The following is a 25,162-nucleotide window of genomic DNA, read 5'->3' as shown; positions in this document are numbered from 1 at the left end:
TCAGACTACCTCCCTTTGCTACCAACAGCACTTGTGCCCGTTGGCACCTAGTTATGTGCTTGTTGGTTTTTGATGGTTGTCGGGAGCAGCCTGCAGTTAGGGATTCACCCATGTGTGAGGATTACCATCATGCCTGTTCCAGAGAAAGCAGAGTTGCTTACCTGTAACAGGTGTTCTCCTGGGACAGCAGGATGTTAGTCCTCATGAAACCAGCCTGCCACCCAATGGAGTTGGGTTTCTCATATGTTTGTTTTATTTTTTCGCTTAATTCTGATATCAAACTAAAGAGGGGACCCCGTGTGGATGCATGGATAGTGGCATGTTGGACATACTCGATGTGCCTAGTCAAAGTTCTAGAAACTTCGACAAAAGTTTTCCATGCCAGGCTCCATCTGATGATGTCACTCATGTGTGAGGTCTAACATCCTGCTGTCCCAGGAGAACACCCGTTACAGGTAAGCAACTCTGCTTTCTTAGCTCTTGAGAAACCCTTGTACATTTTTTTACACTTTTTATTTATAGGATTTTAGCATTAGCACAAATAAAAAAAAACAATTGCAGTACAAGAAAAGTTTTCTTATGCAAAGAAAAATGACAAGTAATAACTCAGCACTGAAATTATTTCATAAACGGAGAGACAGATGGCATCAAATTAGCTTGTTCATAAATAAAACTAACATTGGTCAACAACTCCACCAAAAATCCCAACTGGGACCCACTTTTAAATTCGTACCACACTAGGTTTAACATCAAGAAATCTTTTTAACTACTTTGAATCAAAGCAAACATTTATTTCCTTGATATAACAACATACACTTGCAGGGAAATTTAAGAAAAAAAAAAGATGCACCCAAGACCAATACTTGGGATTTTAACTGAGAAAAGTTTTCCTCTGCATTTGTGTATTTTTAGAAATATCAGGAAACACATTAACCTTCTTTCCTAAAAGGGAGAGTGACCTGTTTCTAAAAGGTTTCAATACTAAATCCCTGTCCAATTCCAAAGCAAAATTGACTCTCCGGGTTTCTTGAGTCACAATATCCTTGTGCATGTCATCCAGGGCTGCACTAACTATGGTGGTTACTGAAGCATGGGAAAAGCAAAATAAGTGTCAAAGGATCTGCAAGTACAAGTAGTTCAACTTCATAAATCAGGAAAAGGATATCAAAAGATATCAAAAGATTTAACAATGCCAATCAGTACTGTTCAAACTCTGATCAAAAAGTGGAAAATTATGAGTTCTGTTAATACCAGGCCAGTCAGGTAGACCAAGAAAAATTTAAAGACACAACTGCCAGAAAAACTTGTTGGAATGAAAAGAAAAACCCACAACCAACTTCTATTGAAATACAGGCTTCTCTGAAACAGTGTTGCAGTTGTTTCAGCATGTTCAATAATGAGATACTTGAACAAACATTTGCTGTGTGGTAGTTGCCAGAAAAAAGCCATTGCTGCACCAACACCACAAAACAGCCCGCACTAAACAGCACCTAGAGAAGCCTCAAAACTTCTGGAACAAAATAAATTTGGTGTGATAAGACCAAAATTGAATTTTATGGTTACAACCATAAATGCTATGTTTAGAGAGGAGTCATCAAGGCCTATGAAGAGAAGCTTAGCATTCCTACCATGAAGGAGGAGGTGGATCTCTGCTGTTTTGGAGGTGTGTGAGCTACAGTGGCACAGGGAATTGTGTCAAAATTGATGGCAGAATGAATGCAGCATCTTATCAGAAAATATTGGAGGAGAATTTGCATTCATCATACAGGAAGCTGCACATGGGGCACATTTGGACTTTCCAACATGACGATGACTTGAAAGATAAGGCCAAGTTGACCCTTCAGTGGCTGCAGCAGAAGAAAGTGAATGTCCTGTAGTGGCCATCACAGTCTCCTGACCTCAACATCATTGAGCCCCTTTGGAGAATACTCAAGCATGCAGTTCATGCTAGACAACCAAAGAATTTATAGGATCTGGAGGCTTTTTGCCAAGAGGAATGGGCAACTTTACCACATGAGAAAATAAAGGGTCTTAAACACATATTAAGAATAATAGACATGTTTTATCTGATCACTCGTGTTTTCTTAAAATGCTGCACTTCTTACAAATTCTCCAGGGGTATGTACATTTATGAGCACAACTGTATTACTGTAAACTGGCACCCCAATCACATTTAATAAGACATTTTCAAAACTTAGTTGTATTTTCTATTTTTAGTTCTCCAGACTACCTCCATTTACCAGTTCTCTTAAGATAATTACTTTGTTTTGGGTTTTTTTCCTGTCAATAAGAAGGCTAAATTAGCCATCGCATGTGGTGTGCTGTTATCCACCGGCACCAAATGGACTCATCTCTCTTAGGCCTAGATTTATCAAAATGCAGTAAATATCGCATGCGATAGGAAAAGAGATGTGTTTTATGGTAATAGCGCGCTTTGCAATAAACAGGCTATCTTAGCACTTCGCATAGGTATTACTGCAGAGTGTGATAACTTTTTCGCACTTTGCAGTAAGTACCACAATTGTTGAAATTCCTACCTACAACCACACAGAGAGAGAGGGAGAGCGAGCCTAGCTATAAGGCCCTTATAGTACTTAGGTATTAATACCTCTATATGAGGCCCACCTAGTAACTCGAGGTGAGGTTTAAGTAGTACTGTAGGGGTTAGGGGCCCCTTTGACATGCAGAGTGAGACGTACGAACAGAACCGTACACTCTTGTGAAGATTTGATGACCTTCGGAGTGAGGAAACACACAAAGATGAGATTTGTACAATACTCTCTCAACCTAGCTTGATGGACTCTCTACCTCGGAAACATCAAGCTAGGTTGAGAGAACATTGTACAAATCTCATTGTGTGAGTTTCCTCACTTCGAAGGTCATCAAATCTTCACAAGAGTGTACTGATCTGTTCGTACGTCTCACTCTCCATGTTAAAGGGACCCCTACACTACTACTTAAACCTCACCTCGATTTACTAGGTGGGTCTCATATAAAGGTATTAATACCTAAGTACTATACAGGACTTATAGCTAGTCTCTGTCTCTCGCTCTTACTCTCTCTCGCTCTCCTGCAAATGCTATTTGTGAAAACATCACAAAGTGCAATAAAGCCGTATCGCACAGCTTAACACAAATGAAAAAGGTGTAGTTATTTCCTGTGTTAAAACTGCGATATGGCTTCACAATTTGGCCCACTTGGCCAGAAATTCCTCCCCTTTAGCATCGCACCATGCGTTATGGCCTTAACGCATGCGAAAATGCCATAAAGCAATTTGATAAATGACCCCCTTAGCTAGTAGAGCTTTTAGGTCTACTGAGCATATATGGGAATTCCCACGCAGGTGTTGTCTTGTGAGCTTCCTCAGTCTTTTTTTCATCCGAGCACAGCATAGGCATGTACTCTGTCTCTCTGGTTTTTGCTTCAATTCTCTTCGTTTTTTTACAGTCTTGGCATCTTTTTGCAAAAAAGTTGCCTTGCTGCCTCAGCACCCCCCCCCCCCCAACAGCACTTTTCAGTGCTACCGCCCCCACCCAAAAAAAGTGATACCTGCTGCCTCAAGATGTCTCGCCAAAAAAAATCCACAATAAGTCGATTCAAAAATTGTGTTTGCAGCAAAGTCATGTCCGTTACAAATGGATATGAACTCTGCTACTGTTGTCTGGGACTGAAGTACATCCAGGCCAACTGCTACAATTGCAGGCAGATGTCCCCGCGTATACAACGTGCTAAAGCTTATAAAATGGAAGAACTGTGTAAGTCTCTTAGAAGTCACAGCATGATATGCCTTGTTGGGAAAAGATTTGAGCCAGAGTTCTCAAAAACTCCCCCCTTCAGCAGGACAGGCCAGAACATCGGAGTAGTGCTGAATGGCATGCATCAAAGAAAAAGTGGTGTCACTCTGTGGAGTCACCGGAGCAACCAGCGTTGAAGAAGCACCAAGGATCATGCATGCATGGAACATCTTTGCTGTCTACTTGTGCATCATTGGTGCTATCAGCACGTACACACTTGGCGCAGTCAACACGTGCATTGAAGCATCTAAACATGGTGTAAATCAGTACATTCCAAGCATGCAACCTCAAAATCATTGAAATATCCAGCACCTTCAGAGCATAAGAAATTTAAAATATCGATTCTGTTGACACATGAATTTACACTGCATGCAATACATTGAGTCCTGAACAGTGGGAACCTTCCCACGACAACAGCATCATGTAAGTTTACCATCATAGCTTTATGCAGGGCATTCAAGATAAGCGGAGGCAGATATGATAACTCTGATCCCTCCAATCACTAGAGCCCTTACACCAACAAAGATGTTGGCAGAAGGTTGCACTGAGAGTCACCAGACCTCATATATTCTCTGGTGCCTCTTACTTCTAACAGACCTCAAGTTCAAGGACCAGAGCTTATTCTATTCTCAGAAGATGATCAGAAATCACCAGGTTTTGGATTAATCCAATTACTGCCTCAATCTGTTGTTGAATCCACCCAAAAAAGAAAAAGAAAACAATTTATTTCAGTTTACCACTAGAGAAGGATCCTAGGTTACTCAAAAGTTTTGGGGGGAAAAAAAGCTTTTCAGAGCTCCATGCTAGGTGCACAGATTTCTTATCAAATTTTATATAGTGCAATACATTCCATGATTGTACACATAAGATGAAGCTCTTTCTTCAACCTGCTGATGGTGGGAATTATCTACAGCCACTTTTAAATGCTCAAACGTGCATTCACAGTCTTCTCATATCAGTATATGAATCCTTTGATTTTATATCATGTACCTCAGCTTCTATCATGGCCTGGTTAAAGGCCAATAGCCTTTGCAACGACATTCATGCAAAGTTGGCAGATGTTCCTTGTTTAGGGAATTGCCTGTTCAGAGAAACTCAGAAACTTTGCTCAGATAAAAAAAACAAAATGATGTAGTCCAGTCCCTCTCCACAGGACCTGAACAACAGTCTTCTTTGAGATGCTCCTTCTACATTTTAAAGAAACTGTACATCCAGAGATGCCTCTTCCGGCCTTTTAAAAAATATTGGCTTCCACCTCTCTCTCAACAGCAACAATAACGTCTGGTTCATACTTGTTAGATTGAGCATCATCAGCCTGAATCAAGCTTTTGATCTCTTCAAAAGTCCAGCCAGCCTCTCCAGTCAAGGGAAGAATCCAGGTCTACATGGAGGAGTGGGGCAAAATAAGAAAAGACTATTGGTTTGTCAAGATTGTTGAGTCAGTATACTGTTTTGCATTTTTCTGGCTACAATATCTTCCTCATTGTTTGACTTTCAATCAGGATCCATCTCACTTGACACAGCTCCGTCTGGAAATGGAATTGCTCCTTCAGCAGTGGGCAGTAGAGCTGATCCCTGCATTCCAGCATGGACAGAGATTATACTCCAATACTTCATTATCCCCAAGAAATCTGGGGGACTGAGACCATTCTAGATCTGAGAAGCCTGAGCCCATCTACTCTGAGAGAAATTCAAAATGAATTCCCTCAACACGATTCTCCCTTATATACAAAAGTGGGAGGGGTTGTGCACTCTCGACCTGAAAGATGCATATACCCACATACCTATCCACCCCATCCACTGGCATTATCTTTGCTTCACAGTGGTCTTTCCATTATCAATACAAAGTATCCCCTTTGGACTTGCAGCAGCTCTGAGTGTCTATATCAAGTGCCTGGCTAAAGTAGTAGCAGTGCACTTATAATGTCAAAGAATCCAAATCTTTCCATACCTAGATGATTGGCTAGTTACAGTCAACTCTCAAAAGGATGAGTTAATCTCCCTGCAAAATCAATTCAGCTTTTACTGAAGTTTGGATTTCTGGTGAATTTAAAAAAATTTGAATCTAGTGCCGATCCCGAAAATATATAATTTATTGGAGCATGGATAGATTCATTCCAGGAGCAAGCTTTTCATCCATCAGAACAGGCGAGCATTCCGAGAACGCTTGTCAAACTGTTGAACTCACTGCGCTCAACTTATGGCGGCATCAATTCATGTATTTTCATTAACCTGCATGCACATGGGTTCTCCGCTGTCAATGGGATCGGTTAACCTCGCCCTTGACAACCAAATGAAACAGGAATTATGCTGGTGGCTAAACCCCAATATAGTCCAAATTCACCCCAAAATTATTTCAAAATGTCATTTATATCCATTAAATAAGGTTGTTGGACTTTTTAAATGCCAGGAATTAAACTTGTAAGAAATCCTTCGACTACTTAGTTTAGATGGTCCCTTTTAATTATTTTTGTTCTCTTTTTTTTTTCTTTTCTTTTTGCAGTAAAAACAATATAGTTATCAAACAATGGTGCCAAATAATAATGTGAAACTTAGCTGCATGTGCCCAGTTTCTTTGACCCTCCACATTCTTCATAGAAGAGCTCCACTTCATCTGCTCCCTCATCAAGGAAGAATCTTAGAGATGGATGCCTCCACAGAAGGTTGTGGTGCCCATATTGGACTTTTTTTGAATCCAAGGAACTGGGTTTCTCAAAGAAAAAAAGTTTTTCAGATCAGTTTACTAGAACTAAAGCAATCAGATACACACGGTCAAACTTTCACACACCTTCTCCAGGGGGAAAAGCATTCTAATTCAAACTGACACCCAAGTGACCATATTCTATGTAAACAAACAGGGGAGGCGCTCTGCCTAAGAATCAATAAGGTTAGAGGAATGGGCCTGCAAGCATCAAACTGCCTGCAAGCCACTTACCTTCCAGAGATCTCCAACATGTTGACGAATCAGCTCAACAGTGTGTTCCGCTCTCATAAGTGGTATCTGCAAAAATCAACAGCCAACAACTATTCAGCTTTATAGTGACAGATTTATTTGCCGCTAGAACAGGAAAACTGGAAAAGTTGTGCTCCATTCTACCCAGCAAAAGCAAGAGAGCACAGGATGCTTTCCTGTCAGGCTGGAATGCAGATCTCATGTACACTTTTCTACTGATTCCACTGATCACCAGAACTGTTCTGAATGTGCTTAAGGACCAGGACTTGGACTGATCCTCATATAGCGCCTGCATGGCCTAGGGCAGAATTGGCTGGCATAGCTCATGCAGCTGTCCTACAGTCCTCCAATTCATCTGGGAACAAACTCAACCTTACTGTCTCAATGAAGAAAGACTATTCCATCCAAAATTCTGATTCCCTCAACCTGACGACGTGGATGTTTCAACGTTTGGGTAATCACAGATCTCTCTTTACCCAGAGCAGAGACTGAAGGCATATTAGTGTTAAGTCAGGAAGCCATCAGCTAGAAGAGCCTGCAGCTTTAAGTGGAAAATATTTTCCATGTGGTGTCTTGGACTCATTCTCATGTGAACCCGAGCAGTTACTAACCTATTTGCTCTCACTTTCTGAGTCAGCCATGCCCGTTGGGGTTTTTAATCTTGTAACATGGAGTGAAAGAAAGAGACACCGTTAAGAATATGGATTTTACACTTCTTTCCTCTTCTGAGAAGCAGAAATTTGTTTGGTAAAATGATTTGCATCAGTTGATTTGGTCTAGGCAAAACATGGCTGTGAAGGAGGGATACAACTTTGAGGGAATAAAAAATACTGCTGCTCATTTTGAAGGGCTTTGGAGGGGTAACATTATGGAAGGGAATTACAGCATGGTCTGTTTTGAAGAAATTTGAGTGTTTGGAATTCAGTCAGAAGAACATTATGGATGTTAGCTGTTAATTTAGAAAAGAGACAAATATGGTTTTTAAAGAAAAGACAAGTTAAAATATAAGTTTGAAGGAACCTGCTGATTTATGGAACATATTGTTTGAAATTGAGTGTTTTGTTTTGAAAAGACTGGATAAACAGTAGGATTTAAATGTGTGATTCACCCTTTGTTTATTATAGGATATTTGAGATACATATTTCATAAACATGTGAAATATTTTGATTAAAATAGCTAAAAAAAAACCTTTTTTTATTATTGGAGTTAGCTTAATGTATGTGATAATTTTCAAATTTTTTGTACTTCTTTTTAATGGCAGATTAAGCCTCTGGTGCAGAAACCTCCAGTCCCATGGGATCTGATTGTGCCTCTATCTCAATAATTAAGCCACCCTTTGAATTGTTAAGAGTTGGCTTCTCAAGTTTTTAATGTGAAAGTAGTATTTCTTGTAGCAGTAACATCAGCCAGAAGAGTCAGCGAACTTCAGGCACTAGTATATGCATTTTATCATAACAGGGTAGTGCTCCGCACCTGCCCGAAGTTTCTACTGAAAGTTGCATCAAATGTTCATTGTATTGCCTGCCTATCTTCCCAAGACCACATGCATATGAAGGTGTGAGAGCCCTTTATATCCTAGACTGCAAAAGGGCTTTAGCCTACTAAAAGAGAACTCCCATCGCATCGTCAAGTTTAACAACTTTGTATCTTACAATCTCAAGAGACTGGGTACAGCAGTTACCAAATGTACACTATGTAACTGGATAGCAAACTGTATTCAACACTGCTACATATCAGCAGGCTTACAAATTACAGACTCCATCAGAGCTTATTAGGTTAGAGCTTTGGCTGCATCTGTTGCTCATCTGCAAGCAGTACTTCTGAAAGACATCTGCAAAGTTGCAACTTGGTCCTCAGTACATACTTTTACGTCCCATTACTTTCTTGACAACCTCTTAAGGAGTGACAGTAAATTTGGACAAGCAGTTTTATATAACCTGTTCATTCAGTAGTCTGCTTTCCACAGTTGGGTACGGGTTGCTTATTTAATAAACACTCCGCTGTGACCCTCAACTTAGGCTCCCCACATGTCATGGCTAATTCAGCCCTGCTATCAATGGAAAAAGCAAATTGCTCACCATAAATGGTGTTTTCCATAGATAGCAGGATGAATTAACCATGCTAAATACCTGCCTGCCTACCTGGAGAGTCAGCTAGCTAGAATTAGCTCTAAAATTCACTTAAGCGGGCTCATGAGGCAGTACCAGTATGGGAATTCCCGCACATGCTCAGAGCTAAAAGCGCTACTAGCTTGGAGAGATGAATCCGTTAGGTGGCACTGGATGTCACCCCACATGTTATGGCTAGTTTGTCCTGCTAGCTACGAAAAACACCATTTACAGTAAGAAAACTTGCTTTTTTTCATATTCTTCCTTGACTGTTTCTCAGTTTCCTTGTTTGTTTTATATTTTATTCTTGATTTCCTCTTTAGTCAAGTCCTTTATCTTTATTTTCTGTACTTCTCTCATATCTTTTATTTTAGTCCTTTCTTTCTGTTTGGTCATTTTTTTTCACTTTCTTCCATGTTTCTAGCCTCATCTTTGTATTTCCCATATTTTCTCTTTAGTCTTGTTCAAATTTCCCCTTCTCTCTAGTCACACACTTCCTCCTCCTCTTTTTCCACCACCATTAAACCTTTCTGTTCGATCCACCATGTTTTACCTTCAGCCACTCCCCATCCGATGATTCCCTCAGTCTCTCTCCCTCCTTCCCTTCTGCCACTTTGCATTCTACATCTGGATGGAAAGGAGTGTAAAGCAGCCGTGGTCTGGAGATTTTACCTTCAGCTGTGGGTATCCTGAATAAACCTAAAAAGCAGCGTAAGAGAGGATGCTAGCATGACTGATATTTCCATCTCTTCTCAGGTCGTGGAGAGGTAGCAGGTAAAAAGGGTTTCCTCTCTTGTGGGCATTGTTGAAATGTCAGCATGGCTCAGGGCAGAGGTAGATCTCCAACCCTTTCTTTCTAGCTGCTGCTTTGGTGCTTCAGAGATGCTCAGAATTCTCCCAGGGATGTGAAATTCCAGGGGAATGAATGCTAAAACTCTGCATCAAGCCTTGACTGTTGCCAGCTATGGCTATTAATAGTGTGTGCCTCTTGGAAGTTGGCTGTGAGCACTGTGTGGCAGGAAGGGTAGAACTAGCCCTGATTTGTGAGCTGACAAGGCTATTAAGCCTTTAAACAGTAATTTAGGAGGAGGAAAGGGGTGGAAAACAGGCCTTTCATAATGGCCCTGTTGAAACCTTAATTCAGTCTTCTGTATGGTCTTTCCCTGCCTGGCCTGAAGGCAGTGACTTGACGTTGCTGAGGCCACCGACTTGCGTGAGTTCCAAGAGGAAGAAAGTACCCCCTTTCGGGAAGAGTTGTACACTATAAACCCAGAGATCCGTATTGAACGGCACGGCGAACTGATGCTGCCTGGCTAACATTAGCCGGGATACTTGGATAAGTCTGCCCACTGAATATGCCCAGGCAGACTTACCAGGCTAACGTTAGGAATGTGATGATTTCCCTGACTAGACTTAACCTGGCTAAATTTATATGGATCGCGCTGAATATTGGCACTACCCAAATACATTTTTTAGGCCATGCCCAGAACCCCTCCACCTTCCCGCTTTTTATCGAGTTACATTTTACCCAGGTAAAAATTTGCCAAGTCAAGCGGGATGGGAAAATCTCAGGGTTGTCTAGATAACGTAAACCCTTTTCGGTACCGACCTCCCAGGAACCTGTAAAGCATGCCCAGGGGGTATTTAGCAATGAACTATCACAAGTTTGGTGAGGTCGAATAAGAAATCCACAAATCTTTCAGTAGATAACCCAGGGAGTTCTCACCTTTTTGGTGAGCTGACAGGTAAAGTGCTTGAGAAGAATGAAGTCTGTGAAGTGTTTCCAAATGCGGACATGGAGTAGCTGTGGCCGAGGAGCACTCTTCACACCAGAATGTAGGTTGGGTTATCCTACAAGCTTTTTGGATTTCATCCTCAAGATTTCCCTCACATTCAGAAAACTGTACCTTTTTTTTTTTTTTCTTCTTATGCAAGGAGAATCAGCAGGAACTGTGTGAATAAGACTTGGTTGGTGTTCAGATGTACTGCATCTTCCCTTCTGGCAGGATCTAAATAGCTACAAAAAACAGGGATCCACGCTGCTTTCCAAGATGGGAGAGTCGGTAAAGTACGTCACAGGGGGCTACAAAATAAGAAGTCGACCGCTGGAATTTGCTGCCATTGGAGAGTACCTTGATACGTTTGCTTTGAAGCTTGGGACAATTGACAGGATAGCCCAGCGAATTATCAAGGAGGAAGTAGGTAAGAGTATTCAATAAACTTGTCATGCGTTCCAACTGCCTCCATTGTATGCAAATCCATCTCCTGCCTATTCATTGTGGAGATCCTGAAAACCTGACTGGCTAGGTGTGCCCCAAGGACTGGGTTGAGGACCGCTGTATTGTACCTCACCCCTGAAGCAGGGGGTGTGTGACTACACAGGAATTTCGCATAAGCAAGTTGTTTAACTTGGGATTTTTGAAGTGTGCACATGATATGATTTAACGGTGATTAAACCAGGTGGATTACTTTTGAGTACCCCCTATATATGACTGTCCCTTTTAAAAAGATAAATATATTTGCACCATTGGTGTGATTAAGATTTTAAAAAATTCATCAGCATACTTTTTTTTTTTTTTTAAATATAATTTGGTTATTTTTTACTCCGCTTATTGGATTGTTTTTGGTATATGTGAAACCAATAAGCTCTGCTGCCACCAGCTATGTGACAGCTTGTCCTATTGTGACTGCAAAATAGTGGCGCTTCAATCAAATTGGGATTGCTAGTTTGCAATGAGTTCGGCGCATGATACCACCCAAAAGTTTAGGAGCAAGCAGGGATATAAAACCGGGATTTGAGCCCTGTCACAACAGTATACCCAGATGCTTGTGACTGGCATGCCAACACCATGTCAGCATTGCCCAATTTCATCTTTCCTCGCTCGCTATTATCTTCTAGATCGGTGGTTCCCAACTTTTTATTTTTTTTTTGTCACGGCCCAGCTGCTGCTGGGATCACTTTGTTGTGGCACACCATCACCTTCCCTCCACCCATCTGTGGCATCATTGCCTTCCCTTCCCTCACCCTGACATCTTTCTCTTCCCTGACTCAGGAACACCCCCAGCCAGCTGCTGCTGCCGCCTCCTCTCTGAATTTGTAATGGCATGGGGGCTACACTCTCTTGTGGGACTTGGCTGGCCCTGCGAGGGTTCCGACTTCAGAAGTCTAAATAGAAAAAAAGTTTTGGTTTTTTTTTTATTTACTCTCTGATGTACTGGGGGGGGTCTGCTCAGGTGATTATTTTTGCTCGAGTCATATGGAGAGAGGCAGAAGCAGCAGAAGTCTGCAGGGCTGGCGAGTGCCATATTCCAAGGCGTGGGAGTAGTTTCACTCGTCTCAGTACTGCTGTCGGTGATTGGGAGGCCCAAAGAGCGAGGCAGGCGGTGGCTGCAGTAGCTTCACCCATGACCCCAGAAGTAAAGCTGGGTTGCAGTGCTGCTAGAAGGCAATAATTGCAAGAGGCAGGCTGGAGAAGACAGACACAGCAGAAAGTGGCAAGAAGCATTTTGGCAGCTGCCACTGGTACTGTGAAACCTGGGGCGTGGGTTGTTCAGACACGTGGCGAGCCTGACAGTACCAGGTGCCGTGGGAGAAGAATAGTATTGCATTGCAACCAGCCCCACAGCAGTGGCTGTGACCTGTCGTTGCCTTCCCTCTGGCAAAAAAAAAACCTCTTGCAGCACACTGGTTGGGAACCTCTGCGTTAGGCTTGATGCTAACACCTTTTCCTTTCCTGCAGAATACCTGGTGGAACTTAGGGAATATGGCCCCGTTTACTCCACCTGGAGTGGGTTGGAGATGGAGTTGGCAGAGCCATTAGAAGGCGTGTCCGCCTGCATTGGGAACTGTAGTACAGCTCTTGAGGAACTGACAGAGGACATGACTGAGGACTTCCTACCCGTGCTGAGGGAGTATATTCTCTACTCCGAATCCATGAAGGTAAATGGGTTGCGTGAAGTTTGCAAGTCCTTATGCTTTAGATTTGTCGGAAAAGCTCACTGCTAAATACTTTTTTAGAGCTAAAAATATCTCAGTTTCAGAATTGCTGTGCCAAATGTCAGCATGTTTGTGCATTTTTCACTATTGGAAAAACTTTCAAAAACTGCGTTGGGTTTTAGTTAACTTAAAGAAATATTTCAACATAGTTGACTCTAGCCAAGTAAGTTGGAATGGTCACTGAAGTACAGCATTAAATACCGTGCTTCTACGTGCAGAAGAAGAAAATTACACTTTGTTGTTTATAGGGTTGTTTATAGGGTGCAGAGTCACTATGGGAGCTGGTGCTGTCACTATGGGAGCTGGTCACTATGGGAGCTGGTGCTGTCCCGTCCCGTCCCACACAGGCTGGCATGAGGGATTTGGCCGGCTGCTGGACATGAACGGCAGAGTACCTGGTACGTGCCAAACCCCAAATTACAGGGAAAATAGCTTTTTATTTCAAAAGTTCTTTTCTCCTCCTAATGGGAGTATAGCCCCAAATACCCTCAGGGGAAAATTTCAACTTAGCCATGTTCCTGAGTAAGTGGAGTCTGTCTGTATCTAATGATGCAACTCTTGATTTTCTTTCTCAGCTCTTAAGTTTCTTTAAAAAAAACCCAAAAAAAAACCAACCCACAAATCTTTTTAAGAATGCTTTAAAAGTGTTGCTTTTCATAACAGAGGTAGGATCTCTTATTTTCTGAAGGAGCATGTTCTGTTTTGTGCCTTATGTGAAGTCTGAATCTTGGATTCACCATGTAATACTGTATAGGGCTGTGCATTTGTTTTATTTGTTTTTTAGTGTGCGCTAAATTGAAATGAAAATGAACTGAAGGGGAAAAAACCCAAATTAACCAAAAAAACAAAACAAATTTTCTGGCTGCATACCTGTATTACTTCTTCATCTGTGGGCTGAGCCTGATCTGCATCGGCCTTGCTATTTTTTGGCCATGCTGGCCTCTATTGTTGAAATACGCTATTCTAATTGGTGAAGAGATGAATTTACACGCTCCTCTGATGACTGTTTTATTGGAGGAACTAGAAAGAGAGGCTTACGAAATGGCAGCAGCTGCAAGGGAGAAAGAAGATGGCATTTCCCTCTGAAAATCAAATGGCAAAAGTGCCTTCTCTTCACTTTGTTAGTCGGGATGTTCTCTCATTTTGTACCTTTAAGGAAAGTATCTAAATTAATCAGGGCCTAATTCTGTAAGCCCAATATTATTCTGCTGCTCTAGAGAAGCCATAAATAAACAGAACTTTTTTTTTTTTTTTTTTTTAATAGAAACACATATGATGGCAGAAAAAGATCATACGACCTAGCTAAGTCTGCCCATTCACACCAACTATTCAGCTTTATGGATCTTCCACTCCCTCAGAGTTCCCCCCCTATACTTGTCCCATACCTTCTTGAATTCAGACGCTGTCCTTGTTGCCGCCACCTTCATGGGGAGGCTGTTCCATGCATCCACTGCTCTCTGCAGAAATACATTTTTTCCTTAGATTACTCCCGAGTCTGCCCCCCTTTTTTACCTTCATCCCTATAATCTCTTATTCTAGCGGTCTTTTGAAGAGGCTTGCCTCTTGTGCATGGAAACCTATCTCTATCACGGCTCCTGTATCCCACCTTTTAAAGCAGGGGATTTCTACCCTCTCTTCCAGAAGGAAAGGAGCCCTCCCATGCTAGACCTTCATTGCATAAGAGTCTCTGAAAGGAAGGAAAATCACTCTTTAAAATTTCTAAATATAAGTGCTTTCATGTTCATAGTGCTTTACAAGAATATAGCAAACTAAATCTGAAATTGCAGTCCAAGTAAGAATGATTTAGAGAAGAACAGAGACTGCAGCAACAGATTGGTCAAGCTGGTATCTGGTTCATGATGGCAGAGAGAGAGTAGAGGCAATGGAATTTAAACCTAGTTACTCGAACGGGGGTGTTTAAACCACCACCAGTGACTGCTCCCCTATCCCGCCAGCCAGTAGGAACGTGCCCATCTGTAATTAGATAAGCTGAAGCACATGGAGGAGAAAACTTGCCTAAAGTCACTCACCACTTGTAGAAATGGGGAAAATCCTTAATACATCTGGCCTGGAGAGTCCTCGCTATGCTGTGATGTAGTTCCCGGGCTATTGCTTTTCACCAGGAGACATTGCAAGCTCCGTGCAAGGCTCCACACTTCCGGTCTCGGCATGGGCCCTTTCAGAGGCCTGGGTGGAGCCTGGCAATTGGACGATTGTAACTCGTTTTGTCAGGGGTAGCCAAACATTTACAATTATTACAAAACACAACTCCCGGTAGAAATGTGATCTATATGTAAGATCCTTTGACTTTTAAATGCTTATGTAAGGGAATTCTGACATATTTATGTGCTTGATAGCCTAGGTTTGAGCCAGGTAAATTGCTTAGATCTTCACAATGGGGACTGTTGAGGCTACCATCTTTAGTATCTGTACACTTGACGTCTACTAGACTGAAGACGTTTAGTTTTGCGGCACCAAGCATCTAGAATTCAGTTCCTAAAGAGATTCTGGAAGAGCGAAGCTATCTACGTTTTAGGAAAAAAGTCAGAGGTTGGCATTTTAAAGAATCTTTTGGTAATGAGATCTAGGAATCTAATAATTGGGAGCCCTAAATGACTGGTGAAATTGAGGGGGGGGGGGGGGTTTCTGTGAAGAATGGTCGGTTCATTTTAGTTGTTTACATTGTTTTTATGTGAATACCGTGTCTTATCTCGTTTATATGTAATTGCATTATTTTTTTGTAAGCCAACTTGATACAAAATAGTGAAAGGTGGAAAATCAAATGGGGAATAACATGTAAATGGACTATGACATGGCCAGACCAGTGACTCTCTCCCTTTTGTGTCCTAGAATGTGCTGAAGAAAAGAGACCAAGTTCAAGCGGAGTATGAAGCTAAACTCGAAGCTGCGGCATTGAAAAGGGAGGAACGAACTGGGGTAAATGTCCAACAGATCCGATGCTGACCTGGAGGCAACCCTAACTGTGAATATGCATGAGACAGATTTACACATACTGGGCCTCCAATGAATGCAAACCCTTATTATGGATAGCCTGAAAACCAGATCAGTTAGATGCACCTCTAGGACTGCCTTGAGAACCATTTCAGTACAGTATTGGAAACCAGAAGTGGGATTTTTCTGTGCCTCGCTCATCTATATAAATAAAAATGTAAATGTTCGTTTGTTCAAAATCTTAAATTTCCGAAAGTTCTTCACAGATTGCTTTGAAATTTTGACACAAAGTTGCATTCGAATACGTGCGTATTTTATATACCTATATATATAATGTCACAACCTGTGACAGGTAAAAAACATGCTTTTTTGGAAAAACAGCACCATCTGTTGGACGTAAAAGCAACACACGCTATCTACAATATAAATGGGCTCTGACCGACTGACCGCAAATGCGCAGTAGAGAGCAGCTCTACCGCGCATGTGTGGACCATAGAGCTCTGCGCTATGTGATGGGTGTCACAGAGGGGAGGAGAAAAGGGCAGATGAGTCGCCGCTCCGAGAAATGGCTCGGCCCTTTCCTCCACCGCTGGGGAAGGGGAGAGGGAGTAGGGACTGCTGGACAGTTACACACAAGAGGAGGAAAGGGTAGAAGAGTCGCCGAGCCAGTCCGTCCACCGCCGGGAAGGGGGGGAGGGAGAGTTGGGACGGCCGGAGCAGAGCAAATGCAGTAGAGAGCGGCTGTGAAGAGATCACAAGCAGCTACAGCCTGCAGCAGCCAAAGCGCTGAACAGAGAACAGCTCGCTTAAACATATTAGAAACGTGCACTTTCTCTTTTCTTTCTTTTCCATTTAACCAGACTGAGCCACAGCAACGCGTGGCCGGGTACATCTAGTTGTAAATAAGAATTTATGTGGACTGCGGGGTTGCTTGCTGGCAGTGCTGTGTGCTGCCTGGCTGGAGATGTGGGTTTGGTTCCCAAGAGGCTTTTGCCTCTGGTTTTTGAGTGTGGAAAGGTGTCTGTGTGCGCTGGAGGGCTGCCGTGTTAGTACTCATGTAAGGGGGAGGGGTGAAGGGGAAGTGCTGTGGCAGCATGTGTAAGTGTGTGTGTGTGAGAGAGAAGCTGCAACTGAGGCATCACAGGGGTTGGTTCCTTCTTTCCCTCTTTTCCTCAGCAAAGGGGATGCCTGGGCAGCAGCTTCAGCTCCCCCCCACTCCCTAAAGTCTGTACAAAATTTCTTGAATGTATTCAACCCACCCAGGAAAAAGATCTAGGCATCATAGTGGATAATACTTAAAATCGTTGGCTCAGTGTGCTGCAGCAGTCAAAAAAGCAAATAGAATGTTAGGAATTATTAGGAAGGGAATGGTTAATAGAAAGGAAAATGTCATAATGCCTCTGTATCGCTCAATGGTGAGACCGCACCTTGAATACTGTGTACAATTCTGGTCGCCGCATCTCAAAAAAGATATAGTTGCGATGGAGAAGGTACAGAGAAGAGCAACCAAAATGATAAAGGGGATAGATCCCTATGAGGAAAGGCTGAAGAGGTTAGGGCTGTTCAGCTTGGAGAAGAGATGGCTGAGGGGGGATACGATAGAGATCTTGAACGAGTAGATGTGAATCAGTTATTTACACTTTCGAATAATAGAAGGACTAGGGGACATTCTATGAAGTTAGCAAGTAGCACATTTAAGACTAATCGGAAAAAATTCTTTTTCACTCAACGCACAATAAAGCTCTGGAATTTGTTGCCAGAGGAGGGTGGTTAGTGCAGTTAGTGTAGCTGGGTTCAAAAAAGGTTTGGATAAGTTCTTGGAGGAGAAGTCCATTAACGGCTATTAATCAAATTTACTTAGGGAATAGCCACTGCTATTAATTGCATCAGTGGCATGGGATCTTCTTAGTGTTTGGGTAATTGCCAGGAACTTGTGGCCTGGTTTTGGCCTCTGTTGGAAACAGGATGCTGGGCTTGATGGACCCTTGGTCTGACCCAGTATGGCATATTCTTATGTTCTTATCCAGTCACGTTCTGTAAATAAAGACATGGGCTTTTTGGAAGAGCACAAACCTGGTAATCTGCCCGTTTTGGTGGAAATCTGTTTGTGGAGGTGGTTTGGTTTTTATAGAGGCAGGTTGGAAGTGAGTCTTAACTTTGACAATGTATTTGACAATTTTTCAATCCAAAGACTTCCAAACAGATATTCTTCAGATTTGTCACATAACTGCATACCCAAATTTTCACTAAAATTGCCAGGTTGCAGCCTGGTCCAATCTGTAGAAAAAACAGCTATGAGCATCTGAAAACAAGAGAGGGTCCTTAATGACCTGTATCTTTGGAGCCTTTTTTCAAGAAACACCCTGTAGGTGCTATCAGAGATGGGGGCTAGAGGTTTGTTGTTTGGGGTTTGTTTATTTTTTTGAGGGCAGAAGGAGAGGTTTAAATTTTGGGGTTTTTAATTTTTTTTCTGTTTTTATTTTAATTTTTTTTTTTTTTTTTTTTTTTTTATAAAAGCACCATTTTCATTCAAAATTCTGGAAATACTTATACATGTGTTTACATGGACTTTGTACAAAATATTATGCTCACTTTCAAAAATCTGATTTTTTTTTTTTTTTTTTTAATGCAATCTCTGATAAATTTTAAGTGCTAAAAAGTAAATTTTAAGACTCTCCCTCTCTCCCCCCCCATTTTTTTCTTTCTTTTTGGTGCTGAACATGTCGATGTATTGCGCCTAAGATGCCAACAGACGTCGAGAGGTGCCAAGATCGGGTGGAGTGCTTCAATGCTGACTTGAAAGCGGATATGGAGAGGTGGCAGAGCAACAAGGGGCAGGACTTCAGGCAGCTGCTCATGGGCATGGCAGACAAAAATATTCAGTACTACGAAAAGGTAATTCAGTGTTTGGGTGTAGGCCAGGGCTTCGGAAATGTGTCCATGGCTTTATTGTAATTCCCCCTCTGCCTATGGGCGCCATAATCTTAAATCCGGCCCTGTGTCCAGCAGAGAGTGTGGAAGGTGTTGGCACTGCTAGAGAGGGCTTTAGTAATTGTTTGTAATCCTTTCCAGAGCAAAGTTCAAAGGATCCCCCTCATTCCCTTCTCTGAAGAAGAGTTGCTTATACCTCGCTGCCCGCCTACCCCTTCCACCCCAGCAATACTCTCACCGTGCCTTCTGAAGAAGCAATGCCAGAATGGAAAACGTGACGCAGAACGGTAGTTGGGGAATATTTATGTACGCAATAGATCCCCTAGGGGGATTGGACGTGCGTTTTCGACGCGCTAGCTTTACCCTTATTCAGTAAGGGGTAATAGCATCGAAAACGCGCGTCCAAACCCCCCCCCCCCCCCCCCCCCCCCCCCCCCCCCCCCCCCCCCCCCCCCCCCACCCCGAACCTAATAGCTCCCGCAACATGCAAATGCATGTTGATGGCCCTATTAGATATTCCCGCGCGATTCAGTAAGTAAATTGTGCAGGCAAGCCGCACATTTTACTTTAAGAAATTAGCGCCTACCCAAAGGTAGGCATTAATTTCTGCCGGCGCCAGGGAAGTGCACATAAAAGCAATATCATGGCGATATTAAGTCAGAGGCCCCCAAAGTTTAAAAAAAAAAAAAAATTGAAATCAGCCCACAGCTCGCGGGTTGAAAACCGGATGCTCAATTTTGCTGGCGTCCGGTTTCCGAACACATGGCTGTCAGCGGGCTCGAGAACAGACGCCGGCAAAATTGAGGGTCGGCTGTCAAACCCGCTGACAGCTGCCGCTCCGGGCCAAAAACAGGCGCTAGGGATGTGCTAGTGTCCCTAGCGCCTCTTTTTGCCCGGGCCCTAATTTAAATAAATTAATTTAGTGAATCTCGTGCACAGGACTTTTTACTGTATCGGCCCGTTAGTAAATGACAGCAGAAAAAGGCACGGATGGGCCCATCCTGTCTGCCCACCGAGATTTTGCAGGGCTGTAACTGCTGTTTTGTGTAGGTTACCCCCCTGCTTCCCCTCCCCCCCACCAATGCCTTCTATTTTGGTTTGTAACTGACTCTCGGTGCAGGTTATCCTGGTGCTTTATTACCGTCCTAGGGATCCTTTGTGTTTACCCCATGCCACCTCAAATTCTGGTACTACTGTTTTTGGGGGATTTTCCTCCACCACCTCCGCTGGGAGGGCTTCCAGGCATCCACCACCCTTTCCATGAAAAAATATTTTCTGACGTTGATCCTGAGTGCCGTCCCCCTCTCCCCTTGGAGTTTCATACTGTGCTCCCTAATTCCAGAGCTTCCTTTCCACTGCAGAAAGCTTGCCTCTTAAGCAATAGTAATACCTCTCAGGTATTTAAAAATCTGAATCATATCCCATCCCCCCCAACTAATTCTAGGGCATACAGTTTCTGATCCTCAAGTCTAACGTCTTATGGCTTCTGATGCAGACCTTGCACCGTTTTAGTTACCTTTCTTTGGTCTGTCTCTAGCCCCTACCTCTGTCCTTTCCGAGGTGTGGTCTCCAGAACTGAACACTGTAATCTAGGGGAGCCTCACAAAATAACTTAATATAGTGACGCGATCACCTCCTTTTTTTTTTTTTTTTTTACTGGTTATGCCTCCTTTATGCATCCCATCATTATTCTGGCCCTAGCCACTGCCTTGTCACACTGTTTTACTATCTTGAGATCAACCCCCCACCTCTCCCTCCTGGTCAGTGCATGTACAGCTTCTCACCCGCCATCTCATACAGCTCCTTTGGGTTTCTACACACCAAATATGACTTGGCACTTTTTTTTGCATTGGATCTTAACTGCCAAGCACTCGCCCACTCCTCAGGCTTTTAGATCCCTTCCCATTTTGGCTACTCTCTCAGGTATTAGATTTTAGGGTCCTCTGCAGTATCACTCATGAAGATCTTGAACAGAGCTATCCCTGAGGCTCTCCACTAAGCACCGCACTCTCCTCGAAATGAATTCCAAAATGAAGTTTGTGTGTCTGTATTTCCCACCCTCGCCCCCATCCACCCCTAGCTCATCCTTTAATTTATAGGCAGGTGACATTTTCTCACTAAAAAAAAAAAAAAATTTAATTAGCCTTTTAACTTAAATTCAGAAATTCTCCACACCTTATAAAGAGTTTAATCATTCCCTTGTAGGTCACTACCAGATATATATATAGTGAATACACTAATACGTTTAAAGGATGCTAATCGTGCGCACTCCTACTGCTATAGCAACCAAAAACCTATCTAGGAACTGAACAAATTTAAGATGAAGGCAGCAGTCCAGCAGCATGAGGGGGGGCCTCCCAGTCTTTTGCATTGTGTCACATGTATGATTTTTTACCCGCCGGTGAGAAGTTGTATGTGTGCAGCCGATGCAAAGAGCTCCTGGCTCTCAGAGAACGAGTCTGATCTCTGGAGGCTAGAGTAGCAGACCTTGAGGAGCTGAGGCAGACAGAGAGGTATATAGATGAGACCTTCAGGGACATAGTAGTCAAATCCCAACTCCAGTCTGGCAGCCCTGGTGCTGCCTTGGAGGAGGAAGTTCTCATGATCGGAGAGCATCAACTTGGTGCAGCAGGAAAGGATCCTGTAGCCCCTGGAAGGACCACAGAGCACTGGACGCTCTTGGGAGGAAGATGTTCCAGGGTGCCATGCTTATTTCCCGCATCACTGCCTACCCAGCTGTACATGAGCCAGTACTCGTGGAACATCAGGAAGCAGGTGCAGGAGGTGGCTGAGCAACTGCCTTAACAGCAGCAAGACGCCCTGGAGTGCGGGAAACACGAGGTCCGTGCAACCTACAATGTTTTCGAGACGGCATTGAGAGTCTCTGCAGCGGGAATCGGCGCCCACAGAATGGCATGGCTGCGATGCCTTGGATCTCTTACCGGAGGTACAGGAACGACTCACTGATGTGCTGTGCACTGGAAGGAATCTCTTTGGAGATAAAGTGAGGGAACGCTGTGGCCCAACTCCGGGACCACCATGAAACCCTCTAACAACTCTGCACCTGTCGTCCTCATCCAGGAGGCTGTCAACACAGGGGCCAAGGAAGTTTGTTGTTTTTTTTTTTCTTTCACCAAAGGAAATACTATCCTCCGCCGCCTTGTCCCATCAACACCATCGGGGCTCTCGCGGTCATTCCAGGCAGCAGAGAGCTCCCAAGCCCCAGCCAGCTCCTGAAGTCAACTCCGGGGACGGGATTTTGACTGGGCCACAGAGAGCGTAAGGCAGTCTCCCGTACCTGGGGCCGTGGACCCTCCTGTCGGGGGCAGGCTGCGGTTCTTTGTGAACCAGTGGTCCAGTGTAACCTCAGACCAGTGGGATCTGTCCATCGTCCGTCAGGGGTACTTCTGAAGGAGCTCTCCTCCCTTTTAATGGCCAGTGCGGTCGAGCCTGTACCACCAGGGCAAAGAGGGTGGGGTTTCTACTCTAGGTACTTCCTGATTTCAGAGAGAGCCGGAGGGCTCCATCCCATCCTAGGCCTAAGGGCTTTGAACAATTTTCTAAAAACAAAAGAAGAAAGAAAGAGAGAAAAAAGTTCAAGATGATTTCCCTGGGCACCTTGATACCCCTTTTGCAAAAAGGGGACTGGCTATGCTCCCTCGACCTAAAGGACGCATACACCTATATCGAGATCTTCCCTGGTGTGACAGGAAGTATCTCCAATTCGTGGTGGGAAATCAGCACTTCCAGAACCGGGTGCTGCTCTTCGGGCTTGTGTCCGCCCCATGGGTCTTCATAAAATGCCTGGCCATGGTGGCAGCACACCTCCCCGAACTGGGAGTGCATGTTTTCCCGTACCTCGATGATAGACTGGTCAAGAGCACATGTCAGGACCATGCGCTTGACCATTTGGGTGTTAGTCACTAGGGTTCATTCTGAATTACCCAAAGTTGCATCTCAGCCTGTCACCTCAATTGAACTTCATAGGAGAACACCTGTTACAGGTAAGTAATTCTGCTCTTTTGAATATAGCTGGTTATGTATAAAATTATTTGGTCTTGTGTGGCCGGATAACCTGCCACTTATCCGGATATCTTCAAAAGATGGTTAAGTAGCAATCCTAGTGAAACAAAACAAAACCGCGGGCCTACAAGCCCCAACTGGCCCCCCACATTTCACTTCCCTCAGCCCAAACTCCAAGGCTTGGCCCTGCTGCCTGAAGAGAAACCAGTATTAAATGCAGGGAGGGGAAGGGCTGGGGTGAGGGGAAGGAAGGGGCCTGTAGATTAAACAATTTTAATAAATTAAATATGGAACTTGGGAGTGGAGGGAGAGAAGAAGGTGGCGCCAACCATATTTTTTTTTTTTTTTTTTTTTTAATTCCAATTTGGGCACTTTGGGGAGGAGTCACCGGGGACGAGCCTTGGAGTTTGGGTTGAGGGGGAGGGCCTGTAGGCCCACGGTTTTGGCTTTTTTTTCATTAGGGTTCCCACTTAACTAGATTGTCTTCACAAGATATCCAGTTAAGTGGCAAGTTATCCAACTACACAAGGCCAGATAACTTTAGACCTGCTCTGAAGCAGGTCTAAAGTTATCCTGCTACCTTGGCTGGTTATAGTTTAAAGTTGGCTAACTTAGCCGACAAACTTAACTCCTTCCCGCATCACCCCCAAAATGTTGGGTGTTTTGTATTTTTTTAAATCTGGCTAGATTTTAGCTGGATAATGACTTATCCGTCTTAAAAAGTAGCCGGCTAAGGGACTTGAATATACTAATGGCTTTTGATTATCTACCCCATGGAGTATAAGAATAATGTAACAAAAATAATATTGGTGGAAAGGCAGGGGGGTCTCTTCTGCTTTTAGCAATGAACATCTCAAACATTTTTATCAACACACATTTGTCTATAAAAGCTTCAGCATTGCACACTGTGCTGCTACGAACTGCCATTCGAATGAATCTAATTCTTAATGATGGCTAATGCTTGTGTAGTTCTGTTCGTCTCTGGGGCAACATTAGAGCCTGCCCGATTTCTCTTTGGCTAGATTGCAGTGATGCTTTCCACAATTAAAGAGGAACTAGCCATTTGTAAGGGAATGACAAAGCAAGGCAAGAAAGTGAATGCCTTTTCAAGTTGTACAATTGTTTTCGTTTTGCAGTGCCTTACGGCTTGGGAATCCATTATACCACTGCTACAGGAGAAACAAGAAATCAAATGAGGGCGCCTTCTGTGGACCGTAGACTTCACGTGCACCGCACCACCTACAGCTTATGTACTGGAACACCCCACTGTGCACCTGTGTGTGAGTGTGAGTGTGAGTAAGCAAAGAGCTGCCACCTGCACCTGAGCTTGGGACACATCCTCTGCAACCCAGCAAACACTAAACCTCTCCCTTTTTCTGTTCAGTTCGTCCGTTGCGTCTTTGGGTTGTCTGATGGCCCTTCCCCCATTGGAACTAAGTGGCTTGTGATGGAACCTTTTGAAGGAGTGGTGTTCCCATCATGGTAAATCACACACACACACACACACACACTGTTTTTGGACATTGGACAGGATCTTGTGGATGGAACCATTAAAAAGACTTCTGAGATGTAAAAGGACTTGTGGGTGCTAATACTGTACATCGCCCTATTTTGGGTTTTGATGATAAGTATTTGATTTCAGTGGAACAGTTAAACGTGAACCTCCAATGTATTTATTTAAGTGGTGATTAAAAGCGATTTTTTTTGGGGGGGGGGGGGGGGTTGACACTGACACACCATCTCTGGACTTCCTGATCAGGAGACTTGACTGAATTTTATATGCAGTTGGATTTTTCTAGAATCTAGACTGTATCAAATTTGGAAACAAATAGTAGACATGGCATGAAACTAACTCCTAAAGAATAAAGACACTTTTATTGCTATTTTTGGTCGCATGAAGTCAAATTCTGCATAAGCATGTGTGACTATATATATATATATAAATATATATAATGACACAGTGAACAGAAGACATGTAATCTGCATCTACACTGGGGCCTTATAAGAACTGAACCAAGGGAATAACTGAAACTAAATACAATTTTGTTAATGTTTTTTGAAATCCAAAGGACAGTAATTAGAAAAAAAAATCTCTTTATGATCAACATTTTGTATATTTTAATTAAAGATTAACTGGGATTGGAGACCACAAGAGGGTTTTATTTTTTAATGGACATATTTTATGGTCTGTGTAAAGTTAAGAAGATTGGATGGCTGCTAATGACCTTTGATCATGGTTAGCTTACTTTTTCCCTTTCAGTAGCCAGAAGCCAAAGTGTGGGCAAGTGCTTTCATTGGTTCTGATACTTGGCCAGACGCTGTTGCGTGCCTCCTCAGAGCAGCTTGCCTTAAGCCTATCCATCGGCATGCATACCTTGAGAGTTTCAGTGGATTAGTTCAACAT

The 25,162-nt window shown here is 43.3% G+C and overlaps 1 protein-coding gene across 1 annotated transcript in view; it reads left to right on the top strand.

The window, feature by feature from the left end:
- Positions 1-24,902, top strand: part of SNX30 (sorting nexin family member 30) — a 134,889-nt gene extending 109,987 nt beyond the window's left edge. Inside the window, exons 5-9 of the mRNA XM_029614243.1 lie at positions 10,862-11,057; positions 12,596-12,795; positions 15,703-15,789; positions 18,547-18,699; positions 23,895-24,902. Of these exons, the coding sequence (XP_029470103.1) occupies positions 10,862-11,057; positions 12,596-12,795; positions 15,703-15,789; positions 18,547-18,699; positions 23,895-23,954 (696 nt within the window). The 3' untranslated portion in view covers positions 23,955-24,902. The remainder of the gene's footprint in view (positions 1-10,861; positions 11,058-12,595; positions 12,796-15,702; positions 15,790-18,546; positions 18,700-23,894) is intronic.
- Positions 24,903-25,162: the final 260 nt, after the last annotated feature.

This window comes from Rhinatrema bivittatum, chromosome 1, assembly GCF_901001135.1.
Source record: "Rhinatrema bivittatum chromosome 1, aRhiBiv1.1, whole genome shotgun sequence".
NCBI classification, from domain to species: domain Eukaryota; kingdom Metazoa; phylum Chordata; class Amphibia; order Gymnophiona; family Rhinatrematidae; genus Rhinatrema; species Rhinatrema bivittatum.
The sequence above is the reverse complement of the archived record's forward strand: the minus strand, read 5'-3'. Positions and strand labels throughout refer to the sequence as shown.